The 21,727-nt window shown below is 35.5% G+C and overlaps 3 protein-coding genes and 1 long non-coding RNA gene across 6 annotated transcripts; 2 read left to right on the top strand and 2 right to left on the bottom strand.

Moving 5' to 3' along the window:
- Nucleotides 1-4,827: 4,827 nt before the first annotated feature.
- Nucleotides 4,828-6,543, bottom strand: LOC122596807. The gene is made up of 3 exons (XR_006323386.1): nucleotides 6,295-6,543; nucleotides 5,654-5,725; nucleotides 4,828-5,090 (listed from the first exon to the last, which is right to left on the bottom strand). It is a non-coding gene; the product is annotated as an uncharacterized LOC122596807 (long non-coding RNA).
- A 400-nt stretch (nucleotides 6,544-6,943) lies between these two features.
- LOC122596891 (BAHD acyltransferase At5g47980-like) lies at nucleotides 6,944-7,747 on the top strand. The gene has a single exon (XM_043769535.1). The coding sequence runs from the start codon at nucleotides 6,944-6,946 to the stop codon at nucleotides 7,745-7,747; it is 804 nt and encodes a 267-aa protein (XP_043625470.1).
- A 2,679-nt stretch (nucleotides 7,748-10,426) lies between these two features.
- On the top strand, nucleotides 10,427-14,092 carry LOC122597731 (pre-mRNA-splicing factor syf2). 3 transcript variants are annotated; one of them, XM_043770299.1, is made up of 6 exons: nucleotides 10,427-10,591; nucleotides 10,864-11,003; nucleotides 11,943-12,139; nucleotides 12,244-12,484; nucleotides 13,392-13,528; nucleotides 13,670-14,092. In XM_043770299.1, the coding sequence occupies exons 2-6, from the start codon at nucleotides 10,880-10,882 to the stop codon at nucleotides 13,895-13,897; spliced, it is 927 nt and encodes a 308-aa protein (XP_043626234.1). In that variant the 5' UTR covers nucleotides 10,427-10,591; nucleotides 10,864-10,879; the 3' UTR covers nucleotides 13,898-14,092. The 3 variants fall into 3 exon arrangements, with proteins under 3 accessions (XP_043626234.1, XP_043626232.1, XP_043626233.1); XM_043770297.1 differs by having other exon boundaries at nucleotides 10,839-11,003; XM_043770298.1 differs by having other exon boundaries at nucleotides 10,827-11,003.
- A 1,894-nt stretch (nucleotides 14,093-15,986) lies between these two features.
- LOC122596353 (SKP1-like protein 1B) lies at nucleotides 15,987-19,562 on the bottom strand. The gene is made up of 2 exons (XM_043768918.1): nucleotides 19,191-19,562; nucleotides 15,987-16,374 (listed from the first exon to the last, which is right to left on the bottom strand). The coding sequence occupies exons 1-2, from the start codon at nucleotides 19,500-19,502 to the stop codon at nucleotides 16,201-16,203; spliced, it is 486 nt and encodes a 161-aa protein (XP_043624853.1). The 5' UTR covers nucleotides 19,503-19,562; the 3' UTR covers nucleotides 15,987-16,200.
- Between the last annotated feature and the right edge of the window lie 2,165 nt (nucleotides 19,563-21,727).

The following is a 21,727-nucleotide window of genomic DNA, read 5'->3' as shown; positions in this document are numbered from 1 at the left end:
CCGGGATGATATTTAAGTTCACAGTCATAGTCACTGAGTAATTCTACCCATCTCCGTTGTCTCATATTCAGCATTTTCTGATCGAAGATATGCTGAAGACTTTTGTGATCGGTAAATACCGTACACTTGGTACCATACAAGTAATGCCTCCAAATCTTTAAGGCAAAAACAACCGCTCCGAGTTCGAGATCGTGGGTTGTATAGTTCTTTTCGTGGATTTTGAGCTGTCTAGAAGCGTAAGCAATGACCTTACCCTCCTGCATAAGTACACATCCCATGCCCTGATGTGAGGCGTCACAATATACCACGAAATTTTCAATGCCATTTGGTAATGCTAGAATAGGAGCATTACATAGCCTGTCCTTTAATGTCTGAAATGCCTTTTCTTGGGCATCTTGCCAAATAAATTCCTTAGTCTTCTGAGTTAACAGGGTCAAAGGTTGAGCAACCTTTGAGAAATTCTCAATAAATCTCCTGTAATAGCCCGCCAGTCCAAGAAATTGACGAATTTCTGTCGGAGTCTTAGGGGCTTCCCACTTCTTTATTGCCTCAACCTTAGATGGATCCACGTGGATTCCATCTTCATTCACTACATGACCCAAGAAGTGTACTTCCCTAATCCAGAATTCACATTTTGAGAACTTTGCGTACAGTTATTGATCCTTGAGCAGTTGCAGAATGGTCCTCAAATGACCTTCATGCTCGTCTTTAGTTCTCAAGTAGATCAGTATGTCATCAATGAACACGATAACAAACTTGTCTAGATATGGTCGACATACTCTATTCATTAAGTCCATGAACACAGCAGGTGCATTGGTTAAACCAAATGGCATAACCAAAAACTCATAATGTCCATAACGAGTTCTGAAGGCTGTTTTCGGAATGTCCGTCTCTCTGACTCTGAGTTGATGATACCTAGATCTGAGATCGATCTTGGAAAAGTGTGATGCACCTTCCAGTTGGTCGAACAAGTCGTCAATACGAGGTAATGGGTACCTGTTCTTGAGGGTCAACTTGTTCAATTCTCTATAGTCAATACACATGCGCATAGAGCCGTCTTTCTTTTTCACAAATAGGATCGGAGCTCCCCAGGGTGTACTTGGACGAATTAGTCCTTTTTCTAACAACTCTTGAAGTTGTTCGGACAATTCTTGCACAAGGCGATAGGGTGCCTTGGCCACGGGTGCAGCTCCAGGGACTAATTCTATTCCAAACTCTACTGGTCTATGAGGTGGAAGTCCAGTCAAATCTTCGGGAAACACCTCCGGAAAATCTTTAACTATTGGAATATCTTGAATGTCTTTACCCTCTGGCTTCCTTTCGACCACTAGTGCCAAGAAAGCAGGGTATTCTTTTTGTAAATACCTATTCGCTTTTATCGCCGATACCAAAATCAATTCCTTCCCTGACTTGTCTCCTTGCACTATCAATGTTTCGTCATTTGGCAGAGGTATTCTCACAACTTTCTCGTAACACCCAATATCAGCGCGAACTCTAGACAGCCAGTCTATACCAACTATCACATCAAAACTTCCTAGTTCTATGGGAATCAGATCTATCTTAAAGGTTTTACCAAACAATGTTAAACTACAATCTACCAAATGATCTCTAACAACATACTTTTGACCGTTTGCATATTCGACAATATAAGTTTCTTTTATGGGGATAGCTACTACATTAATTCGAGACTTAAATTCTAAGGATATAAAACTTTTATCAGCACTAGAGTCGAATAACACAAAGACATAATGATTATTGAGTATGAATGTACCTATCACAACGTTGGGATCACGTCGTGCATCAACAGCATCCAAAGCAAACACTTGGCCTCTTCCTTGTCCTCCTTGGTTCCTTCCCTGATTCCCAGCTTGATTGTTCCCTGCATTGTTCCTGATTGGAACTATAGCATTGTTGTTCAGGGCTTGATTGAGTCATGGACAAGCGGGTCGCATATGGTTATTGCTCCCACATTCGTAACAAGAATCTGGGGCCTTGTCCCTACAGTACTTTGCCAGATGTCCCGTCCTTTTACAACGATGACAAGTAGGACAATTTCCCCGGTGATGAAGATTACACCTGTTACATTTTGGGTCTGGGCCAGTGTACCTCTTGACCTCCTGAGTAACCACAGCAAAGTTTCTAGTTGTCCTAAACCTCTTGCCATTTCCACCGTTTCCAAAACCACTACCAGAGGCATAATCATTCCTTTTCTTGTTCACATCAGTTCCAACAGAAGAACCAGTGGTTCTTTTCAAGTCTATCACCATCCGGTTGGTGCCACTAACTGCCACTTGAAGTGTCAAAGGATTAAAAGCGGCTACCAACCTTCGGACATCAAGGTGACAAGCCATAACAGTATCTTTCGATCAATTTCTCCTCCGTATCTACCATACGAGGAACTAGCCTTGCCAATTTATGAAAACGAGCTGTGTATTTATCGTTGTCTAATCCGACCATACTATGATTCTAGAATTCACCTTCCATTTTCTTTACTTCCTCCCGAGGACAGTACTTTTCCATCAACATCCTTTTAAAGTTCAACCAAGGTATGCTATTAGCTGGCTCTCGACCACGAGTCCTTATCTGCTCGTTCCACCATGACAAAGCGTGCTTTTGAAATTGAGAGGCAGCATATTCCACTTTGTGCTCTTCGGCACAACGGCTAATATGAAGCACCGCCTCTATGCTCTCTAGCCAATTGATTAGGCCGACAGGACCTTCGGTGCCATAGAACTCCTTTAGCTTGCAATAAGTGAAGGTCTTAAAGTCACTCTCGTGCAGATGAACTCGAGGAATAAGTTGTTCAGCAGTAGGTTCCACATTGTTACTATTGTCAGCATGATGATTATTATTGGCGTTCATACTCGCTGTGATCTGAGCGACTAGAGTAGGCATGGCGGCCAATAGTTATTGTGTCACAAATGCCGCCATATTATTTTCCCCGCTAGCAGGTGGGGTAGATCCAAGACCAATGTTCACATTTGCAGCAGCAGTTTCTGGTCCTTGTTGGATCACAGGTTCTTCCTATTGAGTATCATTAGGTCTGAGAGTTGATCGAGTAACTCTCTTTGGAGCAGTCTTCTAAGCTGGAGTCTTTTTCTGGGTCTTGCTTCTCTTCTTAGGAGCCATAAGTCTATGACATGAACAAAAATGTCATTTAGAGATTTCCATGAGAAGTTATATAGAAAGTTGCTTTGAAATATAGATGATAGTACAAATACAAGTCAAAATCTGTTGACTTGTATGAACTCATGTACTAAACAAGACAAGAAATATGAAACATCATAATTCTAGAGTTAAAATGAACAAGTGACGTAGTTTGAACAAGTATATAAGTCAAAAGATGATCGTATTTCATTGATGCCCAAAATTTACATAGTCAGATCGATACGGTTCAAAGAGATGTGGGAACTACATCCACAATGATAATTTACATAGTCGAACTAGCACGACTCAAAAGACATGTGGGAACTACATCCACAATGATAATTTACATAGACGGACCAGTACGATTCAAAAGACATGTGGGAACTACATCCACAATGATAGACTACAACTTAGGTACAAAATATGAGTTATTATCTGTTCTAGGCTTAGAATACATAACTACTATAGATTACATCTTGATAAGAACGACGATCAGCAAAGCCATGACCAAAACCACCAAGACTGATAGTATCCATATCGCAGTCTAGATAGTCTCCTTCCCCTCCCTAGCAACAGTCATAGCATCAGAAGCACTCTCCTTCCCCTCCCTAGCAACAGTCATAGCATTAGAAGCATGCTGATAAGCTCCAGTCAATCCTTGAGCTTGATTCTCAATAGCCTCTCTAGTACGGATGAGAGAGTTGTTCATCCTTGACATCTGTCGGAGAGCATATTCCGACCTATCAGCTTCAGTTGCAACGGGCATAACAAGATTGGGGTTGTAAACAGGCACTCTGGAGGGACCCGCAGCATACGGATCGCCAATGAAGAATGAAGGACCAAACCCAAGGTTGTCCTGGACTAATGCAGAAGGAAAGGGCATTAGGATCTCGAGGAGCATAAGGCAGACGAGCTCCCTCGGTAGTTCTCCTCTGATATGGAGCTACCGGTGACAGAGGTGGTTGAACATGGATAGACACATGCTCATTTCCAGATTCACTGGACGATGATACCAGATTAATAGGGCGAGATTCATTGCCCGAAGCCTCCATTGGTTCCTCTTCAGAAGAGTTAGGAACACGGGAAATAGAGTTAGCTACCACAGGAACTCGAGGAGTACCTGGAACAACAGCATAAGAGCTAGCTCCGTCCGACATGATAAGTCTGAAAGGTAGACAACATATCCGTATAAGTCTAATGGATGAGACAATACGAGTCAAATGACTGAAACAGTACGCAATACATGAGTTTTTAAAGAGATCTTCGTCTAAACGTATACACATACGATTTGGGTTTCTATTTCTAACATACCTTCAATGTTTATATATAGGGTCACCCGCAGCCTTCCCACCACATCTACAGTATGTTATTAATATAGTCCAAATTATCACGTATATACAAAATCTAGGATATTTAAATTTCGAGCCTTATATTATTTTACATAATCGGGACGTAGTTGATCAGGTTAGGTCTAATTATAGACAAATAATATAACTCTTGAAATAAGTATCCTAAACCTTAATAGACTTAGATTTCCTTTTGAAACGACAATGGCTATAGATTGAGTTTTTCCTCCGGAAAAATTCTGTATTAACTATAACCTTGGCTCTTCATACCAATTTTTGTCACACCCCATTGTAGCGGAAATACAGGGTTAACAAACTAATTGCGTACTAACCAAAGGCTAAAAGAAATTACATCCATTTAATACCAAATACAAGTCTAATACAAATACAATCGTTCAAATGTGGACCCCAGAATACGGATACAAGTCATCCATATATGGAATTGGGCCCACTTAATACAAGATAAATATTTGGATCGTCTAGTACAATTAGAACTAAGAACATAATAGTCCTCCAATGTCTGACGCTAATTATACGTCCAAAGTCAAAGGAATGACCCTATAATGCCAATATGATCCAAGACTTACTGTTGGTTACCTGAAAAGCATGAAATTGGAGAGGATCAACTATCGAAATAGTTGGTGACTTTACAGTGTGTTTGACCAAAGTTTAGTCGTCAATGAGAATACACAATGACATGTAGTTATTTAAGACAAGACAGCCGGGAGCAAAATCCAACAATATATAATGACAGTCCAGACCTAATTCCGACAATATGACTAATATGCCTCGCACAGGATTTCCCGTTTAAAGTGGGGTGCGGACCAGAACTATGACAGTCAGGAACAAAATCTGACAAGACAACCATTAGGATCTCATAATGGTAATATCTACATAAGGGGAACATTTTAGTCTGTCAAATACATAAACATTTAGTCAGCCGACAACATGGCAAGTCTAAGTCACATAGAACAAAATTTCATAAAACATGTATACACATTTTCAGACAGCCGTCAACATGGCAAACATAAGGCAAATGATTTAAGTAGCCAAATCACATGACATAGACAAAGACAAATCATTTATAAAGTAGTCGTGTATACAACAGTACATGTTTTTCAGTCCCAAAGTAAAAAGAAAAAAGGGCGCCATAAACTCACCTTAGAGATTGACGAATTAAAAGGATGAGCAGACTTGTAGATGAGCAATTTAGTCTCCACGTCTATCCAAACCTAAGATATAAGTACCAATAGTGAGGATCAAATCTCACGACGACAAGTATCCTACGTACAACTACTTAGCTATCAACCCTAGAATGCCACGACCAAAAATGTGATTTAAACGTCCATTTTATTTGACTTTAGTTTCTAATGTCATTGACATTGACATTAAAATGTAGGCTCAAGTACTAATCCATGTAAACAAAGTTCAAGTGTTAAAGTTATCAAAAATATGAAAATGTCAAACTGTACAGAACCTCGCGGTTCGAGGCATGACCTGATCGAAACAAAAACTCATTTTTCAACCATTTTTCGTAAACCAAATCGTTTCTAAATCAAACCCTTTCATTATAACTAGTATAAACATGCCTAAGGAACTGAAATCTATCCATTTCACTTACTAAAAACAATTCCACCATTTTTGATCTCAAATACTTACGTCTAATAAAAATCCATCTAGACAACATATATTAAAATTTTATTTCATCTTCAATACTAACTAAATTATTCAATAATAAATGAAATTAGATCATATGATTGAATTATATGAAGTCAAAGTCTAAAGAAATTGGTTTACTTACCAAATTGATGTTCTTGAAATAAATGAAGAAAAAGATGAGGATGATGATGAATCCTTGTATATTTGCTAGATGATTACTCCCTTTTTAATTCCCCATTTGATTTCTATAGAGTGCAGATTTTTGATTTGGAAGAATAAGTGTTTTGTGTGTTATGTGTGTGTGTGTTTTTGGTGGTGTCGAACAAAAAAAAGAAGAAAGAAAAGGAGATGGGGGTGTTTGGTGGTTCACTGCCATCCACAAAAGGGAGGCCGACCCATGTGGCTCAATTTTTGAGTATTTTGTACCCTTAATTTAGTAAAGTGCTTACAATTAAATACCGAACAACTAAAAGGTTATAACTTAAAGTAAATGTATTTTCCCTCGTGTTATTTAAATTAAGACAAGTCAATAAAGTTTCATCAAAGCGAACTTTATAATATTAAATCTAGACAGTCTATTTATTTCGTACAAGACATAACTTTTAAATATTTATTTAAAGTTATTTTTAAGACTCGGCATTCGTCTAGATAACTAATAGTCTACGTCATCAGGATACGTCTAATTTGACTAAGTCAAAAGTCCAAAAGTCTAACAATTTCCACGTCAAAGACCGTCTAAATTAGACGAGATTACGATAATACTAAACTTAAACGAGATTAAGACTAACCCAATGTTAATTAATTACGAGTTGTCACACTTGACTGCACCATCTCTTTTCCCAGCTGCCAAAAGTTTATGGCTTAGGGACATATCAATGGTTGAATCTCATTCCTTGTTAAAACAAGGAAATTTTGTCACAAAAAGATTTTTATTCGGTCCAGACGCTATAGCCAAATTTAAGACGGATGCAGCTACAAATGGAGTTCAAAACCCAACACGCGTTGAAGTGGTATCTGCTTTGATATGGAAGTGTGCAATGGGGGCTTCTAAAGAGGCATGTGGGTCACAGAACACTTCTCGCGTGATCCATTTTGTGAACCTGCGTAAAAAACTTGTATCTGACATGTCAAAAGACTTTATTTGTATCATGATTTGGATTGCAAATGCAGTGTGTCATCCGGATAGCAACGAGACCACGTTGTATGGTTTGGCAAGTAAGGTACGCGAAAGTATTTCCAAAGTTGATGTTGAGTTTGTGAATAAGGCTCAAGGGAATAAAGGGTATATTGTTATGATGAAGTCACTTCAAGAAATTGGACAAGTTGGCTCCAAAGGGCCTATAGACAACTACAATTTTACGAGCTGGTGTAACATGGGTTTCTATGAAATTGATTTTGGTTGGGGAAAACCGAGTTGGGAAACTGGTCTCGTAGGTGATGGCATCCCCGTGTTCATGAATCTTGTCACACTAATGGATACAAAATCTGGTGGTGGAATAGAAGCATGGCTGATTTTGGATGAAAAAGAAATGAAAATTCTTCAATGCAACCAAGAGTTACTTGCATATGCTTCACTAGATCCAAGTCCTCTTTAAATTATAAAAGTGTTGGTGCATTACAAGTTCATAGGCCATCATGAAGATCCTACCCCAATAATATATGTTAACAAAAGAAACATTTAAATTGATGTCATATCATCATCCCTTTAATTTGCATTTTCCTTAAGTATGTAATGATTAAGGATCGAATTAGATTAATGTGAATAAGGCTCATTTCATATGGCCATATGGGCGATCAATTTGTGATGATCTAAGATTTTCAATTAAGAATTTTCACACGTGAAGGGTTTAATTTATAAAGTCAATTATGCATCATGAAAGTTGAAACAGTTGATTGCATTGGCTTTTCATATCGCTTAGCATTTTCCTATTATTAGCAGATCTAAATTTCAAAATCACATAGGTCCAGCTTAGTTGGGACAACAAAATTACAAATTTGATTATGGATAACTATAACAGGTCAAGTCGGGTCATCACAAAATGTGAAGTATATATTAAATTAAAATTACCATCAACAGTCTTAATTGTTCACAAGTAAGTAATTAGTTAAGAGATCTTGATGTAAATAGATAACTGGTAAAGAGAAAACTCTATCCATTTACTCGTTTGTTGATGTAATAATGAAGTGATTAACAAAAAGTCAAGCAATCAACTAGTAAAAAAAACTTACAAACTAGAACAAATACTGTAGTACCAATCATTTACCTTGTGAACAAGTGCGTAAGGTACCGTATGTCTGTATGGCTCCCTAGTCATTGCAAGACGCCAATAACGAAGGAACAAACTACAAAGTTTAGTTTGGGGTCGTCCAAACGCATGGCAATTCTGGATTTAAGTTAGACTTAGTAGATTTTATGGAATTGGGCCTTCATAAGATACGGGCTCTTGGTTGGGTATGAATTAGATAAATGGTGGGCCACAATTAATTTTATAAAAATTATTTTGGTCCATATTCAAAAACCAACAAAGGACGTTTGGTTTACATAATGTTTTCGAAGGAATTGGAATCTGTCAAAAGAATTAGAATTTGAAGGAATTGAAATTTGAAAGTTTTAAAATCTGTCATGTGTTTGGTTGACAGAATTCAATGGAATTCAGTTCAGAGAATCTGAATTTATTTTATTATAAATCATTTAACATTTGTTAATATTTTTATGTAAAAAGTAACTCCATGCCATTTTCCACGGATTTGGGGTCCCAAAACTGTTTTCGACGGTGTATGAGGGAGGTTGAGATATACACAGCCTTACCACTACAAAAAAGGTAAAAAGGCTGCTTCCAGGTTCTACCAAAGGTAGAAAAAGACCTCCGTCCTTTCTGGGCATAAGGATTGAACCCATGATCTCTGTCTCTAAAGGTAAGGTCTCCAACCATTGATCCAACCCAATTGATTTTATTTATTAATCTCAAAATATTATATAACATTTATTAATATTTTTTTACGTACATTTGTTAATATTACTTAAAATATTATAATTGTAATTAATTTAATGTAATGTGTATATTATTATGTATAGCAACAATCTAGTAGTAAACATGATTCGTGTCATATTAAAAAAAATTTAACCATGTTTAATTAGATTATTTCATAGATAAATAATTAAATAATAAACAATATTGAATTGAAAGAACAATAAATAAACTTTATATATATATAATATATATATATATATAAGAAAAGGTTAGAAGCATTTGGATTGAAAAAATCATGAGAACCCTTTTAATTATAACTAAATGTTTATATGTGAATAGTTTATGTGAACAAATTCATGTACATTTGAACATGTCAAGTTATAACTAATATTACCTATGTTCATATATGAATGGTTCTCAAATGAACTTATGTGAACGAATATGTTGACATATACTTAACACATATGAACATCAAGTTATAATATAGTGGTTCTCATGGTTCTTCCATTTTAAATGGTTCTCAATTAAACTTTACTATATATATATATATATATATAGGAAAGTTATTTTTAGTACAAGGGTTTAAAAAAGTACAAGGTATTTTCTCCTTTTTCTTCCTTCTTCCTTCCATCTCCGACCACCACCACCACCACCATGATCATCTCCGACCACCACCATGATCCTCCGGCGACGGCGACCATCTCCGGCGAGAGTTACACATGTGTAACTAACTTACACATGTGTAAGTACAAGTTTTTTTTAGCATTTTAAGGTCTAAAATTTCCTGGTTTTTTCCTTCGCGAGACAATCACCACCAGCCACCATCATCTCCGACCACCCCAACCACGGCGCCGACGCCGGCATCAAGGGCTTCGCCCGTATCGTAGCAAACCGTCACCATCTCTTGGATCGCCGCCCATCGAATCCATACGATTCCCATATGCGTCCCTTGACGGTCAGCTTAGAACGGATGAGGGCCTCTGGCCCGTACCGTATCCACCCGAAAACGAACCTGATTCTCGCCGGAAAGTTAACTTACACATGTGTAAGTCTCACCGGAGATGGTCGCCGTCGCCGGATGATCATGGTGGTGGTCGGAGATGATCATGGTGGTGGTGGTGATGGTCGGAGATGGAAGGAACAAGCATGTGTAAGTTAACTTAGACATGTACTTTTTATACTTTTTTAAATGCTTGTACTATAAATAACTCAGCCTATATATATATATATATATATATAAAACTGTAGAATATAAATTACCACTGGCGCTCGGATATGATATGAACCCTAGCTCTAATAATAATAATAATAACTATATGTTTTTTGTTCCTGCGTGGAATACGATTCCTCCATTTACCGGAATCAATTTCTTTCCCACCACCCACTCGAATCAACATCTTCAAATCTGCTGCTTTTTCAAAAATATCTCGAAGGCCTTTCCGTTTCCCATCGACCATTCTCTCTCAGGTATCTAATTCCTCTATCTCTTTCTATATATCATCTATTATAATTGAATTAAAGTCTGGCCAATGAGCCTTAGCTCAATTGGAATGGGGGAAATAAATAGATGAGTTCAAATCCGATTTCAAGACTGGTTTTTAACTAGGGTTTCAAGTCAATTCCTTTACTCATCTTTCATATAACTTCCATACATATATATATATATATGTGTTGAAAATCAGTTTTTTGATGGATGTTGTAGTTATATCTGCAGTAGTAGTGATTGATATATAAATTAGGCAAAAAAGAAAAAAGATGGGTGGAGAAAGAGCAGTACATCCAGATTGCAGGAATTCGTCAAACCCGTATCATGAATGTAGTGAATATTGCTTTAAAATTATAGCTGAGGCCAAAAAACTGGCTTCTCAAAATCAACCAGGTTGGCTTTATACTCTATCTTTCTACTAGTTTTTTAAAATTTATAAATTCTAGTTGTTACCGTAATCTGTCTGTTTATTTATTAGTTATGTGATTGAATTTGTTATGTAGTCTGTGTGTTTTGGTTTGCCGTACGTAAAGATCCCCATAATGCCTTTTGTTGAAATATTGTTTTATGAAATCTTTATGTCTAATATAACCACGTATCCACGGGATTTGTGCAAAAGCACCCTCGCATCGTAAACGAGGCAAATCTCCTTTCTAAATTTTCAGAATATAGGCATGACTCTAAATGGTTTTTACTAGCTTGTGGTGATTGAATTTGAGACTTTCGTGGAGCCTCCAACACCATGCTATCCCGATTGTACTGTAATTAATATGCTTGCTTTGAGTACTAATTTAGAACCTAGAGATGGCTGCTGATCATACTTGGATGAAACTAAGCTGTGCTCCTTTTTTAAGCCTAAATAGAATAGTCTCGTTTGAATTTATTTTTTTTCTTCAAAAAGTGTTCTGGGATTTTGCTTATTGTAAATAGTTTACCAGCAGTTGTTTGGTGACAAAAAATTGAAAAGAAACAAAGATACAAATTTATGAATTGTAATGAGAGTCTTGTCACTTACTTAAATCCAGATTTATAATTAGTTACAACAAACGGTCCAGGATCTGAAGTGTAGTCTGATCAGTTCTTTGTGTAACTTGATGTCTATCAAGACATATTCCATATTACTCTATCAAGTGGGGGAAAATAAATCGGTCTAGAAAGTACAATCTTTTATGTTTATGGAAAAGAGTGGATTTTGGTGGATTGATCAATAGTTTTGGCTGTTTCCTTTGTTCCTTTTTGTGCTATGATTGCTTATGACTGATTATCATATGCTGTTTGGTGTTTTGGGTTCATTCATCTTTAGCATATATTGACTAATTGTTGTAATGTCAGCTGGCTTGAGAGCAGATGCTAGTTTTCAGCCGACTTCAGCTGTGACAACTGCCCAAACTGAGCTACCCGAGGCTGAAATTAATCCTGATGATCCTCCAAGTGGTGATGACGAAAATGCCCAAGAGGATCAACCGGAAGTTGATTTCACTAAGCTTACAGGGAAACAAAAGAAATTGTTTGAGTTAAGGCTGAAGATGGTACGTAGAATACATAACATAATCATTATACGAGTTTCTTAGTGATATATATTATCTGTTGATTATATGTGCAATAGTGTTCATTTCACGTTCCTCGTATGTAGAATGAGGCTAGGAAAGCCAATCAAGCTGCCATGGTGGCCGAGAAGAAAAAAATGGATCCTCCACAAGAGTCGAGAGGAATTTCTAAACAGAAGTGGCTTGAAGAACGGAAGAAAAAGATTGGCAAGCTTCTTGATGCTAATGGGCTGGATATGACGAAAGCATACATGTTAGATACACAGCAGATGGCAGAGACAAAGTACAAAAAATGGGAGAAACAACCTGCTCCAGCCGGTTGGGATGGTATCAACTTTTTACTCCCAACTTTATTTTTAATTTAAAGTGACCTATTTGTTATCATTATCACGGATAATTATAAAGGAATACAATAAATTGTTTTCTCAATGAGAAGTATATTAGATATTGAACAAACGATCTAACCTATGCCTCACACCACAACCATATTGACTGAAATGAATTGTATTGAGGAGTTTTTGGTGTATATTTTCATTAATTTCTAAACCTGTAAACTGAATTTTCTTAACAATATGCTTTATATATAATAGAAACTCTGTCTTTGGTATGATTATAATAAGTAACTGGCCAATATATAATAGGTAATAAATACTCACGATACAAATTGTCAATACATATATGAAATTTGATTATCATTTTGCATCTTTGTTTGCTCAACTAAATTTTATCTAATCCGTCCAAAGCCAATGTCATATAGATTCGGTAGTATTGTTTTCACACAGTTGATTATGTAAGGTAACTTGCACACCTTCCTTAATACTCAGGGAGTCAGGGGGTGCTTGGTTAAGGTTATTAGGAGGTAAGGAATGGGAAAGGTAATGAATTAGTATGCTAGGTTAAGGGTAGGCAATGCAGTGATTGTTCAATAGTGGGTAATGGACCATTACTTAGTAAATTGGGGGGTATGGTAATGATAAGCCACTTGTCACCAACACCACCACTTGTCACCAACACCACCACTCGCCACCACCATCTGTCTCCACCACCACAACCACCACCTACTGCCACCAGCATTAATGCAATGAATAGTATTCCTTTGCATTCCCTTTCTCTTTCCTTTTCCCATTTCCCAATTTGAACCAAGCACCCCCTCAATTTGTTTTCATTTTATTTATTCATTTGTCAAGTTTTTCTATGTCACGAATCTGATGGTCATTGTTCTTTTTTTAAACAGTATTTAATCAGAAAACCTTGTATGATGCATACAAGAAAAGGACCAAGAAGATGGATGTTGACCTTGAAGAATACAATAAAATGAAGGAAGCGGATCCAGAATTTTATAGAGAAGCGTCAAGTCTGCAATATGGAAAGGTAAGCTATATCCAACCGAGCATAAGATTGGTTCAATTCTTTTATTTCTTATTATTAACTTTTGACACAAGAACTTGATAAAGATTGCATGTAGATTAAGATTTACATTGATATAACAATATTATTGTTTTATTGGCTCAGGCACCCAAAGTCTCTGAAGATAAGATTGAAAAGATGGTGAAGGAGCTGAAAGACAGAGATGAGAAGCGGAATTCATTCAGTAGGAGAAGAAGATTTCATGAAGAGAAAGACATTGATTCCATCAACGACCGTAATGAGCATTTCAACAAAAAGATCGAGCGTGCTTTTGGCAGATACACACTCGAGATCAAGAACAATCTTGAGAGGGGAACTGCTTTACCTGACTAAAAGCCTTGTCATTAGATTCCCTTCATGTGTAACAATAACTGGATCCTTGTTTTGTGTACTTCCCCGGCTTTGTCGGATATGCCAAATTTGAAGAAGGTTGATAGATATAGTGATATGTAAGGTTCGCAATACATGCATCCATGCAGTGTTTCGACAGTATTGAAGTTTTATAAATCCAAGTTATTCCTTTGGTAACAGAGTTTGTGTTTTTGAATTTACAATTTATTAATATCAGAAACTGTATATGAACTTGTTTAGTGCGTTTGTGTTCACATAATAAGATTAAGTACGGTACTTATGTGGGGAGGTTCTATGCTGAGACCATTGCGCATTCCTACTTATTGTTAACTTAATCAGACCTATCTTTGATTTTATCATGGATTTGTTTTATCTCGGTCAAGTTAAAAGTGTTAAAACATTGTGCTACCTGTATGGCTGTATTGTAATTTTTACTTGTCAATTCATTTCATCTTCAAAATTGATCAGTTTTAACACTTCTTTGTCGCTGATTTACAGCTTGTTATCGACTTGAATCCTGTAATTTAACCCCCTTTTGTTGGGTAAAGGTTGTCTACCCTCGGTAAATATTATAACTTGAACCCTGAATGCAACCGAGAGGAATCTACAATGACACAATACAATAACTAAGCAGAAAATTTCTTTAGTTGCCACCCTCTGCTAGCTTCAAGTTTTTTAGTCGGCTTGAAGTTGACAATACACAACTCGAGTCAGACTGTCTCTTTCATAACCCACACAAATTGTTGCTCATATCGCCTCCCTTCTTGAAAATCTGATTATTTCTTTCTCGCCATCCAAAATAAATTGTGGTTCCAATAAGTGTGCAATGATACTCCATGCTGAAGCACCATGATATCCACACAATTCTAAAGTTGTATCCATAGCCGCAAATGCTCGTATTGATTTTCAAACTGTTCGAGTACAGATACGTAAACAACAAATGGTCAAGTGATTCTTGATGTTCTTCACAAAGGTAACATTAATCTATACAAACACTAGGAGGCAATTTCCTCTGGCTCATCATATCTTGCGTGCGTAATTTCTCACCCATTATAAGCGACAATATACATGTGTGACGTGGTATGCATTGTAAAATCCATACCAATATCTACCAACTTGCTTCTACATTTTAGGGTCTTAATGTGCTCCATACAGGAGCTGAATATTGGATCAACTAACTCATCGTTCCTATTTCGCTAATGTAGCAAATCAGATTATTAATCTGTAAATTACGCATAGCAATACTAGACAAGTGGGTACCTTCATTGAAGTGATAGACACCCAGCTATTGTAGTTGTGCGTCTTGAAATGAAGGAATCGAAAGATATCTCCCATCTATCATACCAAACAGAAGCGCTCTCTCCGTTACTAAGCTTATACATGATCTTCGGGCGCAGTTGTTCCCTCGTCTAGATTTTTCGCCAGCCCCTAGCATCCTGTTTCACAATCACATCCCAAAATATGAATAGGCTGTGTAATAATATATATTCACACCCCTGGTCATATCATCATTCTATTCGCCATCACTTGGGAATAAATGTTGGATTCTAATAGTATGTGTTGGAGAACTACTAAGTAGCAGTGAACCCGTTAAAACCTGAAAATAAAGCTTTTCCAATCAATGCTCAATTCCCACACAGGTTTTCAAAGGAATATAGTTATCGATGTATGTTCGAAAGGTTATGTAAAAGCCAAAGTTCATGACAAATTAATTGTCCATTAACTGAGAATTTGAGCTTATCAGTCACCCCCATGAGTATACAACTATACAAGAAACCATTTCCAGCGCCATAAGTGGTAAAGGGATCTATGATGATGTCTTATTGAGAGACTATTACTTCTAACCAGCAGACTTGTAAGGACTTGTCAAGTCTTTGGCTCTTTCAGGGCCAGGTTAATTAACTCAATTGGTCGGTCCAAACAAACCTAGCCAAGGTGATAAACTGATAATAGTCATACATGGGCTCATACATTTGATCTAGTACTGCCAGCTTCTAGATAGCAGGTAGTTAGTGTGCAAGAATTATTGAAAGAAACCAAACAAAAACGCAAAAAACACATCATACACACATAACAATCAAAAGAAGACCATTTCCAATTAAGAGAACAAGCTTCTAAACCTCCGAACAAGTAGCAAAAGATAAGTTTTAAGACAATAAAACAAAGACAGTAGAATTCAGACAGACACCACATTAAGAAAGTTGGAAGCTTGCTGCTAATAAACGCACCAATTATATACTACTACTACTACTTGCATAATAAGAGAGCTTCAGCATTAACTTGATTTACTCAAAAGCCCAGGCATTCTCCCTGCGAACCTCTTCTTCCTCCTCTGGGGTGAAATCATTCTTGATATTGAAAGTCTTGCGGATCTCTTCAGGTGTCTTCCCCTTAATCATGTCAGCCACGGTTTGGCATGTCAAGTCCAGCAAGCTCTTGATGTTGAGATAGTTAGCAGCCTGAAACCACCAAAACAAATCATAAAACAAGAAAAACAACAATGCATACAAACAAGACAAAGAAAGATCACTAAACCACATAGAGTAAAGAATGACAACAAAGATTTAACTATGTATATAAACTAAATGACAACACGATATACCAACCCTCTTGCATAACTATTGGTAAGAGTTTCACTTATAAGTCTTCATGACTTGAGTTGGAAACTAGGATTGGTACTAATTTAATCAAACGGCAGAAATGACAACATGATATGAGCTAAATATCTTCAAGGAGAATACGCAAAAGAACCATGTGGTTCACATGAATTAAGAGAGGTACTTAAGGACTGCGTTCGCAAAAAGAAATTTGAGAAAGTATGTATCGGCATGAACTCTAAAAACCAAATCTCTAGGGATATGCAGAGAATCAGTTTTTTGAATAATTTGTGAAACACATTTTCTGAATATTGAAGTTCTGCGCAAGCATTTATTAGATGATCACTTTCAAAACACAATCTCAAACGCCCTCTAAAATGGAATAGAAAGAAATGAAACCCTACGGACCTATTGACAATCAAGAAGACACACGAACTCAATAGAAGTACCAGAGCAAGGAAGCAGCCCAAGCAATTATGCAACAAATATCAACTAAAAACTATGGCAGCATATTCAATAAAAAAACACACACTTAGATGACACCACATGATACACAGAAATGAACCAATGTTTTTAAGACAGGAACAGCCAATGAAACTTGACAAAGTTTCAGACTTCCAAAGAAATGTTCAATCCTATCAGAACAGATGCAAACGTAGACATCAACTGCTGTAATATTACAAGCTCCCACGTCTAAAGTAACACAAACTAGACAACAATAGAGTAAAAACAAAATCATGAAAATAATAACAGAAGTACAAAATATTGAAAATAGCATGCGAAACAAATCAGACAAAAAATTATCTTTATTGTATACTTTATACCACAAACTCTAGGAAAAGAGTTATCTCAACATTATGAGAGAAATCATAATATATGTAATAACATTTCTTAAATATCCATTTCTTTGAGTTCTCTCAGGCTCTAACAAACATAAAAGGCAATTTCTCTCTATTGAACAATAAAACTCAGTTCTCCAAACCAAAAATGTCATTGTATACTTTGTGAATGTCATTTCTCTATACAGATCTCAGTAGACATACCTAATACCTAATAAAAGCCAATAATCATTGACCCATTGACATGCTTTTTCATAACAAACAAACAGCATAATATATACTACACACACACACACACACATCAAATCAAAACTGAACACACACACGAACAAACACATCACCATTCCTAATACGCGTAAACATGCCGACTAGCCCATATATGTTCTGTAAATGTCATGTTCATAAAAAAACACATCCATTTATAAATATATGCAAAGTTACATATAAATTTTCCTTCCATAATTTTTACTAATTCATAGGGGTGAGTACGGTGCGATTTGGTGCTAAAACCAAACACCAAACCATCATGTTGGGTTTTTAAAATTTTAAACTATTTGTGATTGGTATATAGCGGTTTATTTTTTCGGTTTTTCGGATTGGTTTTTTGGTTTTTTTGGTTTCAAATGGGCAGGATTTGTTTTTTTTTTAAAACACACTGATTAACCAAGAACTAAAAAACAAAAAATTCAACTACAAAACAATCATTTATTTAACAAACCAATTTAACAGGCAAGATATTCAACATTTCTTGCATATATAAATACTAAAATACTCAGTCTACTTCAATGATCCATAACATAAATCAAATGTTTAATACCAAAATGCTCAAAGTTTAACTTGAAAACAGTTGGTCTCTTGATTAAGCTTCTCTTCAGTTGCAATCCTCATCCGTGGGTGAATCATATTCATTTAGTATGTTTTCTGTTGTTGGAAATTCATCTACAGCTAGGGCATACATTATATATACGTGGTAATATGAAAGGCTAGATAGACTATACGGTATTTTGAGTAATATGAAAGTCAATGGGTTGGCCCATTAAATCATTAACATCTACAAATAAAGTTATATACGGAGTATTAATTAAACTAATATTAAAATTTAAGTTAATTTTATTAAGAATATATAATGCGGTTCAGTTTGTTTTTTTTTTGGTTTGGGTTTGTATATGCATCCAAAATCCAAACCATTAATTTGGTTTCTCTAAATACAAGAACCATAGAATCGGTTTTTCATTATGGGGCGGTTTTGTGGTTTGGTTTTTTCGGTTGTTTATGGTTTTTGTGGTTTATGGTTTGGTTTTGCTCACCCCTACTAATTCATTTCTATAAAACGAAAAACTTATATTCTAAACCCAAAAAGAATTTAAACGCTTTTTCAAAAACAATCCACCGGGTTTAGAAATGAGAAGCACCTCTTATGTTACTACATAAAGTGAAACAAAAACTTACTGCGGCTAAACGTAAACACACCCTAAACTTTAACAATTAGAAAAACCAATAAATTTGCTTTTTTCCTACAAATTTTTAACAAACTAAAAACAGCACAAACAGTATGTGAATACTTTCCTTCAAAAAAAAAAAAACACCCCAAATAACTTCCACATGCAAAACACACAATTTCTCTGAACACAATCAATCCATATGTTTTTATAATATTCACACACATATGATTTTTCCACAGCCAAGAAACAGCAAAACAATCATAAATTATGCACACCCAGATCACAAAACATTCATTAAATCCTAGATCTTTAAAAAATTCAATAAATTGCTAAATATGTCAAAATATATATATACATATATAAATATATAAAGGTGAGAAATGAGAAAGAAACAAACCAAAATGAGGTCAAAGAGGGTGCCCTGGTCAACTTTAACAAACTCAGAATCAAAAGATTTCAAATCATCTTCTGAAGAAGCCTTATCATCCTTATTTTCAGATGATGATGATTCAACATGTTTTTTGCAATACTCAATAACTTTGGAAAGAATCTTGCTTGAAACATTTGGCAGAGGAATACTTGTGTCTGCACAATCATCCTCAATCATATGTTTTATTGTCTGTGATTCCAAAGCAACAATTTCTTCCACCTCAAATGTTTCTCCATCTGAACTTTTCAATACTATCATTTTCTTTGATGATGTTGACATCTTTTTTTCTTTGCAAAGAGAACCCTAACCCTAGAGGAAATGTATTGTATGTGTTTTGGGTGTAAAGAAATGTGGTGTTGATTTAGGTTTTGCCCTATTTTATAATGTGGGGATTTTGGGCATTTTTGGTCCTTTAAGTTTATTGGGTTTTGCATAAATGAAACTTTCTTTTAGTGTAAGCTTGGTTGGTTTATTGCCTTCAATGTTGGATCACATAGGTTTTGGTAGTCTGTTCTCTAAAATACTTTCATTTGATATTTAATTTAATACTTTTTTCATTTATTCACAACTAGCTAATTAGCCTAGGTCTACATAATTAAAAAGTTAAAACCAAAAAATATATACACTTATGTATATAATTTAGGAGAGTTGTGTATGTCTTCAACCGTATTTGCTTCTTTGGCTTGCTGGGAGGGAATTTAAGGGAATTCTTACACATACAGCTCGTAATTGTTGGAATCATGATTGGTTGTATGTACATAGACATGTTTATTACATTTGTAGGTTGATGTTTAGTAGGTTTAAATGCCTCTTTTACTATATATTGTCTATTTTACGCTAAAGTGTGTTATGTGGTGTCTGTTATTCTTCTCTAATTGTAATGTAATCAGACAATACTCGAACAACATGTATGGTTACTAAACTTTTTACACTCTCTATCTTTTTCTTCTTTTTGGTCGGAGATGTTTTTGAAAGTAGTCTATCTATCTTCGTGTAGGGTTAAGGTTGTCTACATTCTAACTCCCCCAAACACGGCTTATGCCGGATTAGGTACCGTTGTTGTTAGTATGTAATTTGTTGTCGACATATTATAATTTTTGATATGAAGACAGCAACATATTTATAAAGATAAACATTAGTATATAAACCCGATTAGGTGATAAAAAAAAAGTAAAACTAACTACCATAAATCAGTGGTAGATATAGAATTAAAAATTAAAAGAGCTAGAATACAATCGATCATTTTTCATATTAATTTTATAAGGTTACAAAAAAAATTTAGAAAAATAAATAACTTAGGGCCTAATATAAAAAAAAAGTTTTTAAGGTTACAAAATAATATGTAAAAAAATAAATAACATAGGGCCTAATTTAAAAAAATAGATTTTTGTAAATAAAGAAAAATAATTATGACATCATAAATTTGTTGAAAATAGCTTAAGAGAAAATATGGGCATGCCAGGTAGGAAAAAAAGTTATAGAAACAATTTTGTTTTATTTATATAAGAGAAGAGATGATAAACGTATAGTTTTTTCTAAAATATTGTAATTATTAGACGCCATATATATTTTTTTTTTTACAAAATAACAGTTGACTAGTTCACTATAATAAAATCTGACTATTTATCGAGTAACTTGAGCTCCACTAGATTGAATCAATATGTTATCAACCATGAGCCCAAATCCTAAATCCAATCTCGAAATATCTAATAAGTTGAGATCGAGCTTTAAATAGTTTGGCGGCTTAATGATGTTATTGTGCTTTTTGAGTTTTTGAAACTCATGATTTACAATAAAAAGCATTTTTATGAAATATTAAAGGATTTCAACTTTAGTTATTAATATCTACATTCTACATTTTATGATTTATGATAAGTGTTAGGTTCTTGTTGGAACTTTCTTTGAAATGATGTTTTTTTTTGTGTTATAACATTTTTTTTTTACTTATGGTATGTTACTTTTAACAATTGACTTATGTATATTTTTAGCTCGTCAAGCCGAGCCCAAACCATCTTTAAACCAAATTGACCAAAGATCGAGCCACCCCCTTGAAAACTCTTCAATGATCGAACCAACCTCGGGCTACTCATTTATCAAAAGCTCAAACTTGACTTGTTTGCCATTCTATATTAGACCATTGGATTGTCTTTTTCGAATTTCACATCCCTAGGTTCAACATGTTCTATGAAAGTCATTTATCTTTCTTGTAACTTTTTATGTCTTTTAATGTACTCCAAACATTCAATTTGTGACTTGGGTTATTGATCATCGATGATAGTTTTGTAGTGTAATGTCATGTCCTTGATCTTGGTCATCTAACGATTCTAGCCTTATATGTGCGCAATCAGGGTTAGTTGTATCCCATTATATGTACGCTGACAATGTGATATTCTTGGGTGATTGGTCCCGACCTAGTCTGATTAATTTAAAGAGGTTGCTAAGATGCTTTTCCCTTGCTTCTGGGTGGGTATTAATTTAGAAAAAAGCTTCCTTTACGGTATTGG

This window comes from Erigeron canadensis, chromosome 4 (assembly GCF_010389155.1).
Source record: "Erigeron canadensis isolate Cc75 chromosome 4, C_canadensis_v1, whole genome shotgun sequence".
NCBI classification, from domain to species: domain Eukaryota; kingdom Viridiplantae; phylum Streptophyta; class Magnoliopsida; order Asterales; family Asteraceae; genus Erigeron; species Erigeron canadensis.
This window is presented reverse-complemented; position numbering and strand designations above follow the sequence as displayed.